This window comes from Pleuronectes platessa, chromosome 18, assembly GCF_947347685.1.
Source record: "Pleuronectes platessa chromosome 18, fPlePla1.1, whole genome shotgun sequence".
Classification (NCBI taxonomy): domain Eukaryota; kingdom Metazoa; phylum Chordata; class Actinopteri; order Pleuronectiformes; family Pleuronectidae; genus Pleuronectes; species Pleuronectes platessa.
The window spans coordinates 19,722,413-19,737,126 of record NC_070643.1 but is presented as its reverse complement, the minus strand read 5'-3'; the positions used below and the strand labels follow the sequence as shown (position 1 = coordinate 19,737,126).

Genomic DNA, 14,714 nt, shown 5'->3' with positions numbered 1-14,714 from the left:
TAAAACCACGGCCAAGGGTGCCCTGTCAACAAGACGCAGGGAACAAAGGACGGGGGAAACAGCTGATGACCCCGGCTGCCGTCCACCGCACAATGCCTAACACACACACCCAGGGCTGTGCACACACAAAACACGTCAGGCATTCTGTGTCCACCAGGAAACTGTCTCCAGATCAGATAAGACATAAACACAGAAGAGTCCACAGGCAGCAACTGTCCCCCTCAGGCCACACGACCCTCAGAAGGCTCCACGAAACAGAGCCTGGTCCTTTGAGCTCTCCTGATGACACAGTGCACAGCAGGACCAGTGGGACACAACATGGACCTCTCAGCTGCTCCCATCACTCTGAGTCACTCTTCACCGCCGGCCCTCTGGGCTTAAACCAGCAGTGGATGTCAAGACGTGTCCTGATTGTCCAGGAAACAAACCTGGCCCCTTGTGGATTATTCTGTCACTGAGGCAAATGTTATTTGAATCCATGTTGTCGTGAGAATAACCAGAGAGAAAACCTTGGTGCTCCCGTCCTGCCTCATGCTGAGAGATGACATTCAGCCTCAGGTAACAGAGGAGGCTGTGCAGATCCACAGGGGCAGCTGGGACGACTGGGACCAGCCACATGGGGTCGGGGGGGGGGACAGGTGGAGCAAATGGTGCAAATGGTTGTTTTTATGTAAATTCCAGTGGATATTCCAGTGGGGGGGGGGGGACAGACAACTGTGTTTATGAGCCAATTATCAGAGATAATCTTCGGAGGAAACGTTTCAATTCTCAGTTTCAATCTGGGGAGGCAACAGATACGGATGAATGAATAAATAAAGTCGAGGCAGGCCTTCTTTGTTTCTGCAGAACATCAGCAGAAAACGTGGAGGGATATTTGTACGGGACAAATGTGTGTGTCTGTGTGCAAGTGGTTGTGTGCATGAAATACAAAAAGGCATGCGGTCAGCAAGGATGTGCTCGGAGTCCTCCTCTCACCGATCCAGCAGCCGATTGTAATCCTGAGGCCCGCAGCCGCCTTCCCTCTTCAGTTCGGCAAATACTTGTGTGAAAAAGTGCGGGTCTGCGTTGATGCGCAGCATCTTGGCGCTGGTGGCGTCGATGATGGCGAGGCAGCGGTCCCAGAAGGCCTCCTTACCCGCCTCCACCAGGAAGGGCTTGAGCGGGTACGAGATCTCGTTGCCCATGTAGGAGTAGGACAGGTAGAGGCAGGTGAGCAGGATGGCCTGCAGCTCGTGCTCCGACGCCACCAGGTCGCCGTCCACCACGTCTCGGCACAGCATGTAGACGAAGACCACGTTGGCCGGCGTGACGAAGGCCTGGTCCTGCCAACCCTGCAGCAGCAGCGAGCGGTCCACAGCCCGCAGCCACAGCACCGGGTCGGCCGGGGACAGATGCTTCAGGCGGTAGCAGCGACAGCACAGGAACTCCCCCAGGCAGCGCAGGAGCTCGCTGGTGGAGGCCTGGACGATGACACGCTTCGGAGACGATGTCACCGTGTTCACCGGGACTTTTTTCACAGAGGAGAGCAGCTGGGATTTGCTGTAGGCGTATCCGTGCCCCTGACCCAGCCCCATCCCGTAGCCGAGCCCCAGGCCCAGTCCCGCTGGGCCCTCGTAGCTGCTCAGGTTGGCGCACGACAACGACTTCTTCACATTCTCGCGGTTGAGGTGCAGCAAAGGGTCATTTTGGTAGATGTTGATGCTGTTGTTGTTGTTGAGCGGCTCCCCGAGGGCCGCCGGGCAGCCGGGGCCCTTCTTGGAGTTGCCCTTCTTCTTGGTGGAGGCCACCAGTCGCTTCCACGTGAGCGCCGGGAGGAAGATGGACTGGCCCCTCCTCAGCCCGCGGTCCTTCTGGCTGTTGAGCGAGCGGCTGCTGATGCTCGGGTAGTGGCTGAGCGAGCCCGGGCGGTTGTCATAGTAGCCTGACTTGCGAGAGCCGGGCGACAATGACAGTACAGTGCCCATGGTGAGTCAGAGCGGGGGGGGGGGGGGGGGGGGGGGGGGGGCGGTTCTATTCTCTTCTATGTCTCGACTTCCAGAAGACGTGAAGTCTCAGCAGTGGAACAGCATGAAGAGGCGCGAGGTGCAGACATGTCAGGGTGAGAGGAGATGGAGCCTGTGCACAGTTTGAATCTCTGAGGCAGAGACATCACCTGCAACACACAGAGGAACACATCAGATCAACACACAGAGGAACACATCAGCTCAACACACAGAGGAACACATCAGCTCAACACACAGAGGAACACATGAGCTCAACACACAGAGGAACACATCAGCTCAACACACAGAGGAACACATCAGTTCAACACACAGAGGAACACATCAGTTCAACACACAGAGGAACACATCAGTTCAACACACAGAGGAACACATCAGCTCAACACACAGAGGAACACATGAGCTCAACACACAGAGGAACACATCAGCTCAACACACAGAGGAACACATCACCTCAACACACAGAGGAACACATCAGCTCAACACACAGAGGAACACATCAGCTCAACACACAGAGGAACACATCAGCTCAACACACAGAGGAACACATCAGCTCAACACACAGAGGAACACATCAGCTCAACACACAGAGGAACACATCACCTCAACACACAGAGGAACACATCAGATCAACACACAGAGGAACACATCAGCTCAACACACAGAGGAACACATCAGTTCAACACACAGAGGAACACATCAGCTCAACACACAGAGGAACACATCACCTCAACACACAGAGGAACACATCAGCTCAACACACAGAGGAACACATCAGCTCAACACACAGAGGAACACATCAGATCAACACACAGAGGAACACATGAGCTCAACACACAGAGGAACACATCAGCTCAACACACAGAGGAACACATCAGCTCAACACACAGAGGAACACATCAGATCAACACACAGAGGAACACATGAGCTCAACACACAGAGGAACACATTAGCTCAACACACAGAGGAACACATCAGCTCAACACACAGAGGAACACATCAGCTCAACACACAGAGGAACACATCAGCTCAACACACAGAGGAACACATCAGTTCAACACACAGAGGAACACATCAGCTCAACACACGTAGAGCAAAGCAAAACTCAATCCTGTTTAAATGCATTTGCTAATCCTCCGTCTGAATGAGCTTCTGCTCTTAAACCCTGGACTTTAAACTATTAAAAACAAACACTAATGGACAAATTTATGAATACCTTTTATTCTTTATATTTCAAACATGAATTTTAGTAAAGAAAGATTAAAAAAACAATGGAATTCCACGTTGCTTTAATTCTTAATATCCAATTCACTCACCTGTGACTTCAAGATGTTCTCGTACGAGCCGAATATCGTCTCCCCGCAGTCCTCGATGGATCAAAGCTACAAAGGAGCGCAACACATGCGCAGCTCCCGCGGCCGCAGCGGATCAGAAACGGGGACACAGGGTCGCGATGTGTCCTCAGAGCCGGAGACAGAGACTCGCTCCTGCTCAGAGACAACCAGCCTGGAGCAGCGCGTCGGTCCTCGCCAGGCGCGGTGCAGGTGTCATCCTCCGCCGCACCTCAGAGCCAGGCGCGAGTGATGAAGATGATGAAGAGGGACTTCACACGTCTTCTCGTCTGCGGCTCCATGGCTGAGGGACAAACTTCTCACACAGTCCGAGTCCTTCCGACGCACTCCATGTCCGTGCGTAAAGTCTCCTCTCTCCCGCTCCGGGACCGTTACACTGGGGCTCCGTGTACCGAGAGCTCCGGTCTCCCACTGACCGGGGATCGGTGCTGACGGGCGGACCTCTGAGCGCTCGAACGCGTTCAATGCCCAACAGCCAATGAGAGGGCAGAGCGCCTCCTCACACACACACACACACACACACACACACACACACACACACGAGCACACACATAACGCCCCCACTAACAAACACAGACTCCTCCTTACACATACACACACACAGACACACACACACACACTAACACACACACACACAAACACACACACACACATAACGCCCCCCACCAACACAGACTCCTCCTTACACAAACAAACACACAGACACACTCACAATAACTACATAATTAAACAAAAAGGGATAAATATATACTAATCATATAAGTTTTGAATTAACAATAACTTATTAAAATATATAAAATATTAAATCAAAATATAATAATTTATGTATTATTATTCCTGTTGTTATTGTTTTTATCATCATTATTATTGTTATCATCATTATTATTGTTATTATTATTATTATTATGGTTGTTGTTGTTATTATTATAATTTTATTTTTTGATTATTATTGTTCTTGTTGTTATCATCATCATCATCATCAATTTTATTATTAGTAGCAATAGTCGTATTCTCATTATAAACCAGTTGAAGCAGTCTTGTTTTAAAGTTTGATCATTCTTCTTAGATTCTTTCTTAGAACAGGAAGTTCTACAGTCTGACATAATAATAATAATAATAATAATAATAATAATAATAATAATAATAATAATAATAATAATAATTATAATTTCACGTTGTCTCCATCAGCTTTGAATGAGATCCTGGAATGAAGACAAAAGTACAGACTGGATTTATTCTTTATTTCAACTTTCAGTTTCTTCACACATTAGATTTTTATTGCTTTATACATATATGAGAGATTTAAATGTATATAGACATGTATAAGAAACACATGTGATGAGAGCTGCAGAACAAACCCTCAGAGGGACTCGATCAGGACACTCGCCAATGGAACTGCTAGTTCAGATCAGGAAAATCAAAAAGAACAGAAACCTACGCAGCAGCAGATCAATAAGCCCGTTCACTAAATATGTAAATATAATGAGGACGAGTGGATTCACACTTTACAGAGATGAGCCGTGATAAAAACCAACCAGGTTCCACATTTACCATGTGACCAAACATCCCATAACACTGATGCTGTGAGTTCATTGATCATTTCATCAGTAAAGTCTGTTCAGTGACTCTTGTTCAGTGAGTTCATGGACACACACTCAATTTGTTTCACCTCCATCTCACATGTGGAAAAGAAAAGAACAAACAATCAGCTCGTTGATGAGGATCAGGATCAACACAGGTTCTAAAACATCACACAACCGGATTTCTACATTGATTCAGAAAACAACAGCAACATTAGTTCATTCAAACACATTCATGTCAGTGTAATTATAGATTTCTGTCTTTACAAAGTGAGAAGTAAATATGTGGGATAAAGGAAGGTCAGTGTTTGATTGACAGCTGATCTCGGTGCGGAGCAGAAACGTCACCATGACGAACTTTGATCAACAAACATGGAGACAAAAGAGGTTAAAGATTTAAACACAGAATCTAAATCACTGCTTTTAATGACTCAAGTCTATTTGAGTTTACAGAACTCAGCTGTGGATCTATAACAAACCATAACTCCAGCATAGAGAGGCTGAGTGAATGTGGTCTGGACTCTGTGGAGGAGAGTCATGGTGTCAGAGACGCTGTAGAAGGACAGAACACCTGCACTGTGATCCAGGTACACTCCTACTCTGGAGGACACAGGACCTGACACTGGAGTGTTGATGCTGTTGTAACGAAAGTTATAACTATTTCCACCAAAAACTAACAACCAAGATTTATCATTGAATCCAAATACACAATCTGAGTCTCCTACTCTGCTGATATTCTTGTATGTGACTGCTACATGAACTCCTCCTTCCACCGCCATCTCCACCTCCACCTCCCAGTAACAACGTCCAGTCAGACTCTCTCTACTCAGGACCTGACAATAACCAATGAATCTGTCTGGGTGATTAGAATAAGACTGTTTTTTCTTCACACGTGTTACTTTTCTGTTTCCCTCAGATAATAACAGACATTTGTTTAATGTGTTTGGATCCAGTGTGATTTCCTGTGAATATCTTAAGAAGTCAGCTCTGGTCTGTGGCTCTGGTTGTGGCAGTAAAACATCCACTTGAGACACAATCTGTAAAATCTCTGTCTCTGTCTCACTCAGAATGTCCTGTAGTCGACCTCTGACCTTTGACACAGCCACTGTCACGTCCTCAAAGATCCTCAGAGGACGGATCCTGATGCTGGATGAGTGTGTAGATCCACTGAGTGGTGACAGTGAGGGGTAGTTGTGTAGAAACTGGTTGTGATCCTCTGTGTCTGCGAGCTGCTTCAGTTCATGGTCTTTCCTCTTCAGCTCAGTGATCTCCTGCTCCAGTCTCTCCTGAAGCTCTCTGACTCGACTCAATTCAGTTTGCTGCTGGGATCTGATCTGCTGCTTCACATCAGAGCTTCTTTTCTGCAGCAGACGGATCAGCTCAGTGAAGATCTCCTCACTGTCCTTCACTGCTTTATCAGCAGAGCCATTGAGGGCCTCCTCCTCCTGCTGAAGCAGCTTCACGTCTTTCTCTGTGTCCTGGAATCTCTGCTGGATTGTTTGTCTCCTCAGCCCGAGCTCTCTCTGCCTCTCAGTCCATTCTGCTGCAGCTGACACTGTGTCGTGGTCTTTGTGTTCATCCATAGAGCAGAGATAACAGATACACTGCTGATCAGTGCGGCAGAATATCTTCATCACCTCGTCGTGACGAGAGCAGATGTTCTCCTGAAGCTTCTCCGAGGGCTCCACCAGCTTGTGCTTCTTCAATGGAGCTGACTGAAGATGAGGCTGGAGGTGATTTTCACAATAAGAGGCCAAACAAACCAAACAGGACTTGAGAGCTTTCACTTTTTTACCAGTGCAGACATCACAGGCCACATCTTCAGGTCCAGCATAGCAGTGATCAGCAGGAGCAGCTTGGAGTCCAGTCTTCTTCAGCTCCTCCACTAAATCAGCTAACATGGAGCTTTTCTCCAGGACAGGCCTCGGTGTGAAGGTCTGTCTACACTGAGGACAGCTATAGCTTCCTCTCTCCTCCCCTTTGTCCCAGTGGGTGTTAATACAGCTCCTACAGTAGCTGTGTCCACAGCCAGTAGTCACCGGATCCTTCAGTAGATCCAGACAGATCGAGCAGTAGAATCTTTCTCTGTCCAGTCGATTTACTTGCTCCGCCATTTTAGCTGCTGTCAGAGACTGTCGAACAGTTTCACTTCCTCTGAACAGAAACAGATCTCTGCTCCTCCCCCTCTTGTTCACTCCCTGCAGTGACTCAGCTCCAACAGTTCACAGCTTGTTTTTCACTGGTTCTTACACTGACACACCTGTGAAGGGAGGAGACACAGACATATCCTGACTGGGAGGAGCTCGTTGTGAGTTTTTATCTGCGTTATCACATCTCAAAGTGAAAAGTTGCACTGGGGACCACCACATTCAGCTCACAACAGCACAGCTTGTAAAATTCACGTTCTTTAAAGTTTACAGAAAAGTTAACGAATCTTTTCAATGGAATAAAAAACAACTTACAAAGGGCTTCACAAATGAAAACACACAAGTAAAAATACATTAAAACACACGTATCAAAGAGTCAAAGCATAAAAACACTACAAGTGACAGAAATGTAATCGTGACCAAACTTTAAAAACTAGAATTAGATGGAATCTTGGTAAGATAACAACACGTTTGAAGTTTGGATTTAAAGGAAGCTTCTGACTCAGCCTGCTTTATTTCCTCACGTTTGTTTCAGACTCTCAAACTCTTGTTTCTAAAACTCTTTCCCCCTCAGTGTTAAGCTGAGCTGTCACAACAGCACATGCAGCCAGAGATGATACAGACTCACAGCAAAGTTAATGGAGTTCTAAAGAAGAACAATGACAAAGAGTAAAGGAACCATGTCAACAACTGTTCAGCTCTTATCAAAGAAAATTATAAACTGTTCAAACTGTTTCTATATAAAACAAATGACAACAAAGTTCTTTCTGTTCTGAAACAGTTGGATGAAGTTTGTCTGTGACAGAGCAAAGAATCGATCCCAGTCGTCAGGAGCCTGATCCTGAGTGTTTTTACCGTTTACTGTGTTAACTCTGCAGACATTACAAAACCTCTTCAAGCAGCAAAGTTTGTTTTGTGGGTTAAACGTCGGACAAATTTGGCATCAAGAAGTTTTGATCAATTCTGGATTGAAACTGTACGACCCAGGAGCGTCTGTCCATGAGGTGACGACGTGAAACACTGAAGCAACACCACAAACTCGTTGTGAAGTTTCATCATCATGAAAATCAACAGCACGACAAACGGAGCGACTTCAGGTCCACAACATCACAATATCTCCAACATGTGACTTGTGTGTGAGGACTCAACTCGACGTCTTCACCCTGAAACTTCACCAAACCGTTATTTCTCCACTTCTTTAAATTTGTTTGAAGAACTCTCTTCATCCACTGAGATCACAAACAAGATCTGGGGTTTGAAAATCAGTGAGTGGAAAAAAACTTTGCTCATTTCTCTGCGATGAAGCTGTTTTAGTGCAGAAAAGCTGCAAAGACAGAGACTGAACATGAAAACCGAGGTTTGGGGAGTTTCAGGAGGAAACTGCCTCAGTTCTTCTCTCACAGGAGTTTCACGTTGTCTCCATCAGCTTTGGATGAGATCCTGGAACGAAGACAAAAGTACAGACTGGATTTATTCTTTATTTCAACTTTCAGCTTCTTCACACATTAGATTAGTATTGCTTTATACATATATGAGAGATTTAAATGTATATAGACATGTATAAGAAACACATGTGATGAGAGCTGCAGAACAAACCCTCAGAGGGAGTCGATCAGGACACTCTCCAATGGAACTGCTAGTTCAAATCAGGAAAATCAAAAAGAACAGAAACCTACGCAGCAGCAGATCAATAAGCCCGTTCACTAAATATGTAAATACAATGAGGACGAGTGGATTCACACTTTACAGAGATGAGCCGTGATAAAAACAGACCAGGTTCCACATTTATAACGTGACCAAACATCCCATAACACTGATGCTCTCAGGTCATTGATCATTTCATCAGTAAGGTCTGTTCAGTGACTCTTGTTCATTGAGTTCATGGACACACACTCAGTTTGTTTCATCTCCATCTCACATGTGGAAAAGAAAAGAACAAACAATCAGCTCGTTGATGAGGATCAGGATCAACACAGGTTCTAAAACATCACACAACCGGATTTCTACATTGATTCAGAAAACAACAGCAACATTAGTTCATTCAAACACATTCATGTCAGTGTAATTATAGATTTCTGTCTTTACAAAGTGAGAAGTAAATATGTGTGATAAAGGAAGGTCAGTGTTTGATTGACAGCTGATCTCTGTGCGGAGCAGAAACGTCACCACAACAAACTTTGATCAACAAACATGGAGACAAAAGAAGTTAAAGATTTACAAACAGACTCTAAATCACTGCTTTTAATGACTCAAGTCTATTTGAGTTTACAGAACTCAGCTGTGGATCTATAACAAACCATAACTCCAGCATAGAGAGGCTGAGTGAATGTGGTCTGGACTCTGTGGAGGAGAGTCATGGTGTCAGAGACGCTGTAGAAGGACAGAACACCTGCACTGTGATCCAGGTACACTCCTACTCTGGAGGACACAGGACCTGACACTGGAGTCTTGATCGTGTTGTAATGAAAGTTATAACTGTTTCCACCACAAACTAACGACCAAGATTTATCATTGAATCCAAATACACATGAGATTCCTGCTCTGCTGATATTCTTGTATGAGACTGCTACATGAACTCCTCCTTCCACCTCCACCTCCACCTCCCAGTAACAACGTCCAGTCAGACTCTCTCTACTCAGGACCTGACAATAACCAGTGAATCTGTCTGGGTGATTAGAACAAGACTGTTGTTTACTCATATATGTTACTTTTCTGTTTCCCTCAGATAATAACAGACGGTTGTTTGCTGTGTTTGGATCCAGTGTGATTTCCTGTGAATATTTTAAGAAGTCAGCTCTGGTCTGTGGCTCTGGTTGTGGCAGTAAAACATCCACTTGAGACACAATCTGTAAAATCTTTGTCTCTGTCTCACTCAGAATGTCCTGTAGTTGACCTCTGACCTGGGACACAGCTGCTGTCGAGTCCTCAAAGTTCCTCAGAGGACGGATCCTGAAGCTGGATGAGTGTGTAGATCCACTGAGTGGTGACAGTGAGGGGTAGTTGTGTAGAAACTGGTTGTGATCCTCTGTGTCTGAGAGCTGCTTCAGTTCATGGTCTTTCCTCTTCAGCTCAGTGATCTCCTGCTCCAGTCTCTCCTGAAGCTCTCTGACTCGACTCACTTCAGTTTGCTGCTGGGATCTGATCTGCTGCTTCACATCAGAGCTTCTTTTCTCCAGCAGACGGATCATCTCAGTGAAGATCTCCTCACTGTCCTTTACTGCTTTTTCAGCAGAGCCATTGACGGCCTCCTCCTCCTGCTGAAGCAGCTTCACATCTTTCTCTGTGTCCTGGACTCTCTGCTGGATTGTTTGTCTCCTCAGCCCGAGCTCTCTCTGCCTCTCGGTCCTTTCTGCTGCAGCTGACACTGTGTCATGATCTTTATGTTCATCCATAGAGCAGAGATAACAGATACACTGCTGATCAGTACGGCAGAATATCTTCATCACCTCGTCGTGACGAGAGCAGATGTTCTCCTGGAGCTTCTCCGAGGGCTCCACCAGCTTGTGCTTCTTAAATGGAGCTGACTGAAGATGAGGCTGGAGGTGATTTTCACAATAAGAGGCCAAACAAACCAAACAGGACTTGAGAAATTTCAGTTTTTTCCCAGTGCAGACATCACAGGCCACATCTTCAGGTCCAGCATAGCAGTGATCAGCAGGAGCAGCTTGGAGTCCAGTCTTCTTCAGCTCCTCCAGTAAACCAGCTAACATGGTGCTTTTCACCAGGACAGGCCTCGGTGTGAAGGTCTGTCTACACTGAGGGCAGCTGTAGCTTCCTCTCTCCTCCCCTTTGTCCCAGTGGGTGTTAATACAGCTCTTACAGTAGCTGTGTCCACAGCCAGTAGTCACCGGATCCTTCAGTAGATCCAGACAGATCGAACAGTAGAATCTTTCTCTGTCCAGTGGATTTACTTGCTGCGCCATTTCAGCTGCTGCCAGTGACTGAAGAACAGTTTTAATTCCTCTGAACAGAAACAGATCTCTGCTCCTAGTTCACTCCCTGCAGTGACTCAGCTCCCACAGTTCACAGCTTGTTGTTCAATGTTCTTACACATACACACATAGACATATCCTGACTGGGAGGAGCTTGTTGTGAGATTTTATCTGCGTTATCACATCTCAAAGTGAATAGTTGCACTGGGAACTGTCGCAATCAGCTTACAACAGCACAGGTTGTCATATTCACATTCTTCAAAGTTTCCAGAAAAGTTAACGAATCTTTTCAATGGAATAAAAACAACTTACAAAAGGCTTCACAAATAATAAATAACACAAGTAAAAATACATTAAAACACACGTATGAAAGAGTCAAATTATAAAAACACGTACTGTTATGGTACGATAACAGTACGTTGGAAGTTTGGATTTAAAGGTAGCTTCTGACTCAGCCTGCTTTGTTTCCTCAGATTGTTTCAGAGTCTCAGACTCTTGTTTCTAAATCTCTGTCCCCCTCAGTGTGAAGCTGAGCTGTCACAACAGCACATGCAGTCAGAGATGATACAGACTCACAGCAAAGTTAATGGAGTTCTAAAGATGAACAATGACAAAGAGCAAAGGAACCATGTCAACAACTGTTCAGCTCTTATCCAAGAAAATTAAGTTTTGATAGAAGTTGATAAACACATATGCCGTTTTAGGAAAACTTTGACGCCATGCCTAGGTCACACGGTGTGACGAAAAATCAGTCTTTGAGGTAGTTTGTATCTCCGTCTTGTTGTGATGACACTCATCTCAATTTGAAGTTGATCTGATGAAAGCCCTGGGACAAGTACGTCAAAGTAAAAATGTGGTATATGGCCTAAATGACCACTAAATGCAAAATGGCAGGCTTCCTGTTGCGTTTTTCATAATGCCCCTTGAGACTTTTTTGTGCATCTAAACATGATATGCCTGTTAATTAGTTTTTGCGTGAAGATGAACTCAGGTGTTGTGTATAGGTGGCGCTGTTGAGCCACTTTGCACCCCAGCTCAATTTACTCCAGAATACAATCACTTTTGGGGGTTTTGAATTCCCTGCAAACTGTGGTAACAATTTGAGTGTATAGGCCCTGAGAAATATAAATATCACTCGTATTGTTTTCATGATGACAACTAGTCTGTCAGAGCTGAAACACGACGGTTACACAACTGTTCCTGGTCTCTCTCTCCTCTCTGAGTACTAAATAAATAAATAATGTTCAAAGATAATCGGATCAAATGAAAATATTTCCCTGAATGCTTTAAGAAGCGACCATGTGATGGTGATAACAGGGAAGATGATGATCATGTGATGTAATAGAAAGCAGCAGAGCAGCCACTAAATTGACTTTCTTGCTCAACCCCTCAAAAGACTGAAGATATCATAGATATTGATTGAGAACCTCATCAGATGGAGAAGTGACGACAGTGAGGTTCACTGTGTGTTGCAGTGAGTAGATACTCCCTCACGTGGTCAAAGGTCGTCTTATGTAACTGTCTTCATGGCTCCGTCCTGCGTTGGAGGTCATCATTTGAAAGTGTGGACGATAGAAAATATGAATGAAAGCATCACTTCTTCTGCTGCAGCTTTGTTTACCTCTTTAAATCATGATCCTCATTCATATCATCAACGCACTGCTGAAGACTTCTCTGGGTAAACACGAGATAACGCTTCTTCTCGGGGATTCCCTACAGATGGGAAATTGTTGGACACCAGAGAATGAATAAAATATACAAACGATAAGATGAGATCAGAAAGATTGTAGAGTTTATAGGAGAGGAGGATGTAAACAAACATTATAGGAAGAGAGGAGGAGTTAGGAGACTTCTGGTGGATCTAAAAGTTTAAATTACTTTTATTGAGGCGTTTTATTCCAGTGGTTCCCAATCTGAGGCTCAGGCTCTTCCAAAGAATCACATAAAATGAACATCTTTGAGATGATCAGCAGAAGAAAAAGGAAACAAAAGCTACAGATCTACAAACATCTCAAATCTGGTTTTATTGTGTTTGTTTGTTAGTTTTTTGGAGGTTTTCTTGATATTCTTGTGACAAGTTAGTTAATAAAACCTTCTGAGTGCTTTTTAAATAAAAAATCTTCCAAAATCTTAATATATCTGAATCTGTGGAGTCACAGTGAAAAGGATCTGCAGCCTATAACTAGATATAAGTAAGAAGATAGTACAATTATTATTAATTTAAATACTTTTCATCACATAATATTAAACAATAGCAAATCACAAACTCATCAAAAGAGAAAAACAACTACATGAAGATAAAAGAAACACTCACAACCAACACACTAACACAACTCGGTCTTTGATCAGTGCTCAACGTCTCCACCACAGTCTCCTGCTCTCTGTCAATTCACAATGATTAGATTCCCGTGTGAAGCAGCAATAAACAAACGGTCAGACCGACACAGGTTAACTGATACTTAACCTGTGAGCCGGCTCCTTCTTCTTTTCCAAGAAGGAATTTAATCAGAGTCGTCTTCTCTGTGTCGGATCCAAGAATAAACAACTCTGATCAATTTAGCTCCAGACTTTTGTAATTAAGCCTGTTAAGGTGTAAACAAACCTCCGAGATCTGTGGTTTATTTAACTCCTTTCAAACTGGTTCCTTAGTAGGAACCAGTTTTTATTAAAGCCACTCACCAGATTGATCATGAATCCCTTTATAACCATCAGTTTGTTTAGCAACTTCTTTTTTGAACTTCTTTTTATTTCCTTTATCAAATGCAGTCATGCAGTAGATCACATCCAATCATTTTTAACATGAAAATTGGTGCCACAGGTACAAGTCTTAGGCTAGTGGGTTTAACTGTCCATGGATGTCTTGGGCCAAAGCCATCAGGGTCCAGGCATGTCAGATTTGAGTTACACATTACACAGTACATCACACATGACATTACATCACGACCTTTAGCAGCTTCTCATACAAACTGTCAAACCAACAGCTGAACTGTGACCGCGACAATAGCCTGAATAAAATAATTCTAAATGAATAAAATAGTGTGGATAAAGAGTTAAAATGTTATATTTGTTAAAAACAGAGCATTAAAAACACAAGATGTCGTTTATTGCTCGTAACTAAAGAGATAACTGTCAATGAAGATCCCTGCAAAGTTTACATTCATCAAATAAGATTCAAACATTAACCCGGAGTTAATGAGAGAAGCAGATTGTGTTGTGACATGATGGTTATTCCCAGATAGGACGTTTCCAAATGGTGGTTATGTGAGATGTAAATGGTTTTACATGTTTGTTGTTAAGTGTGAAAATCTCCAAGTGATTTTTAATCACATGATCAAACACAAACACAGAAGGAGACGTTTCGCTCTGAGTCAACAAGACAAAAACAACCGGAGGCGCTCATCTGCTGGCACAAACCCATCTTTGTGTTTACTGGCTAAGCATGTATAGGGGAGATCTCCTCATTCGGCGGTGTGCACACACACAGACACACACAGACACACACACAGACACACACACATTCCCTCTCCATCCTTACACTCTCTCGCTGCCTCCACCAGCTGCAGGACCCTCAGCATCTCCTGCACAGCTGACCCGGAAATACTGACCGCAATGAAAAGAGCTGTTGTTGTCCACTCATGCAACACACACACACACAGACACACACACACAGATACACAAACACACAAGCATCACCACTAACACA

General features: G+C 44.4%; 3 protein-coding genes across 4 annotated transcripts; all 3 read right to left on the bottom strand.

The window, feature by feature from the left end:
* Nucleotides 1-971: 971 nt before the first annotated feature.
* si:dkeyp-92c9.2 (uncharacterized protein LOC571482 homolog) lies at nt 972-1,964 on the bottom strand. Its single transcript, XM_053446846.1, has one exon. It carries the CDS (start codon nt 1,962-1,964, stop codon nt 972-974), a length of 993 nt encoding a protein of 330 aa, XP_053302821.1.
* Nucleotides 1,965-4,578: 2,614 nt separating this feature from the next.
* On the bottom strand, nt 4,579-7,194 carry LOC128461740 (tripartite motif-containing protein 16-like). The gene has a single exon (XM_053446824.1). It carries the CDS (start codon nt 7,044-7,046, stop codon nt 5,370-5,372), a length of 1,677 nt encoding a protein of 558 aa, XP_053302799.1. The 5' UTR covers nt 7,047-7,194; the 3' UTR covers nt 4,579-5,369.
* Nucleotides 7,195-7,408: 214 nt separating this feature from the next.
* On the bottom strand, nt 7,409-11,116 carry LOC128461741 (tripartite motif-containing protein 29-like). 2 transcript variants are annotated; one of them, XM_053446826.1, is made up of 2 exons: nt 9,980-11,116; nt 7,409-8,519 (listed from the first exon to the last, which is right to left on the bottom strand). In XM_053446826.1, exons 1-2 carry the CDS (start codon nt 11,000-11,002, stop codon nt 8,502-8,504), a joined length of 1,041 nt encoding a protein of 346 aa, XP_053302801.1. In that variant the 5' UTR covers nt 11,003-11,116; the 3' UTR covers nt 7,409-8,501. The 2 variants fall into 2 exon arrangements, with proteins under 2 accessions (XP_053302801.1, XP_053302800.1); XM_053446825.1 differs by lacking the exon at nt 7,409-8,519 and having other exon boundaries at nt 8,538-11,116.
* Between the last annotated feature and the right edge of the window lie 3,598 nt (nt 11,117-14,714).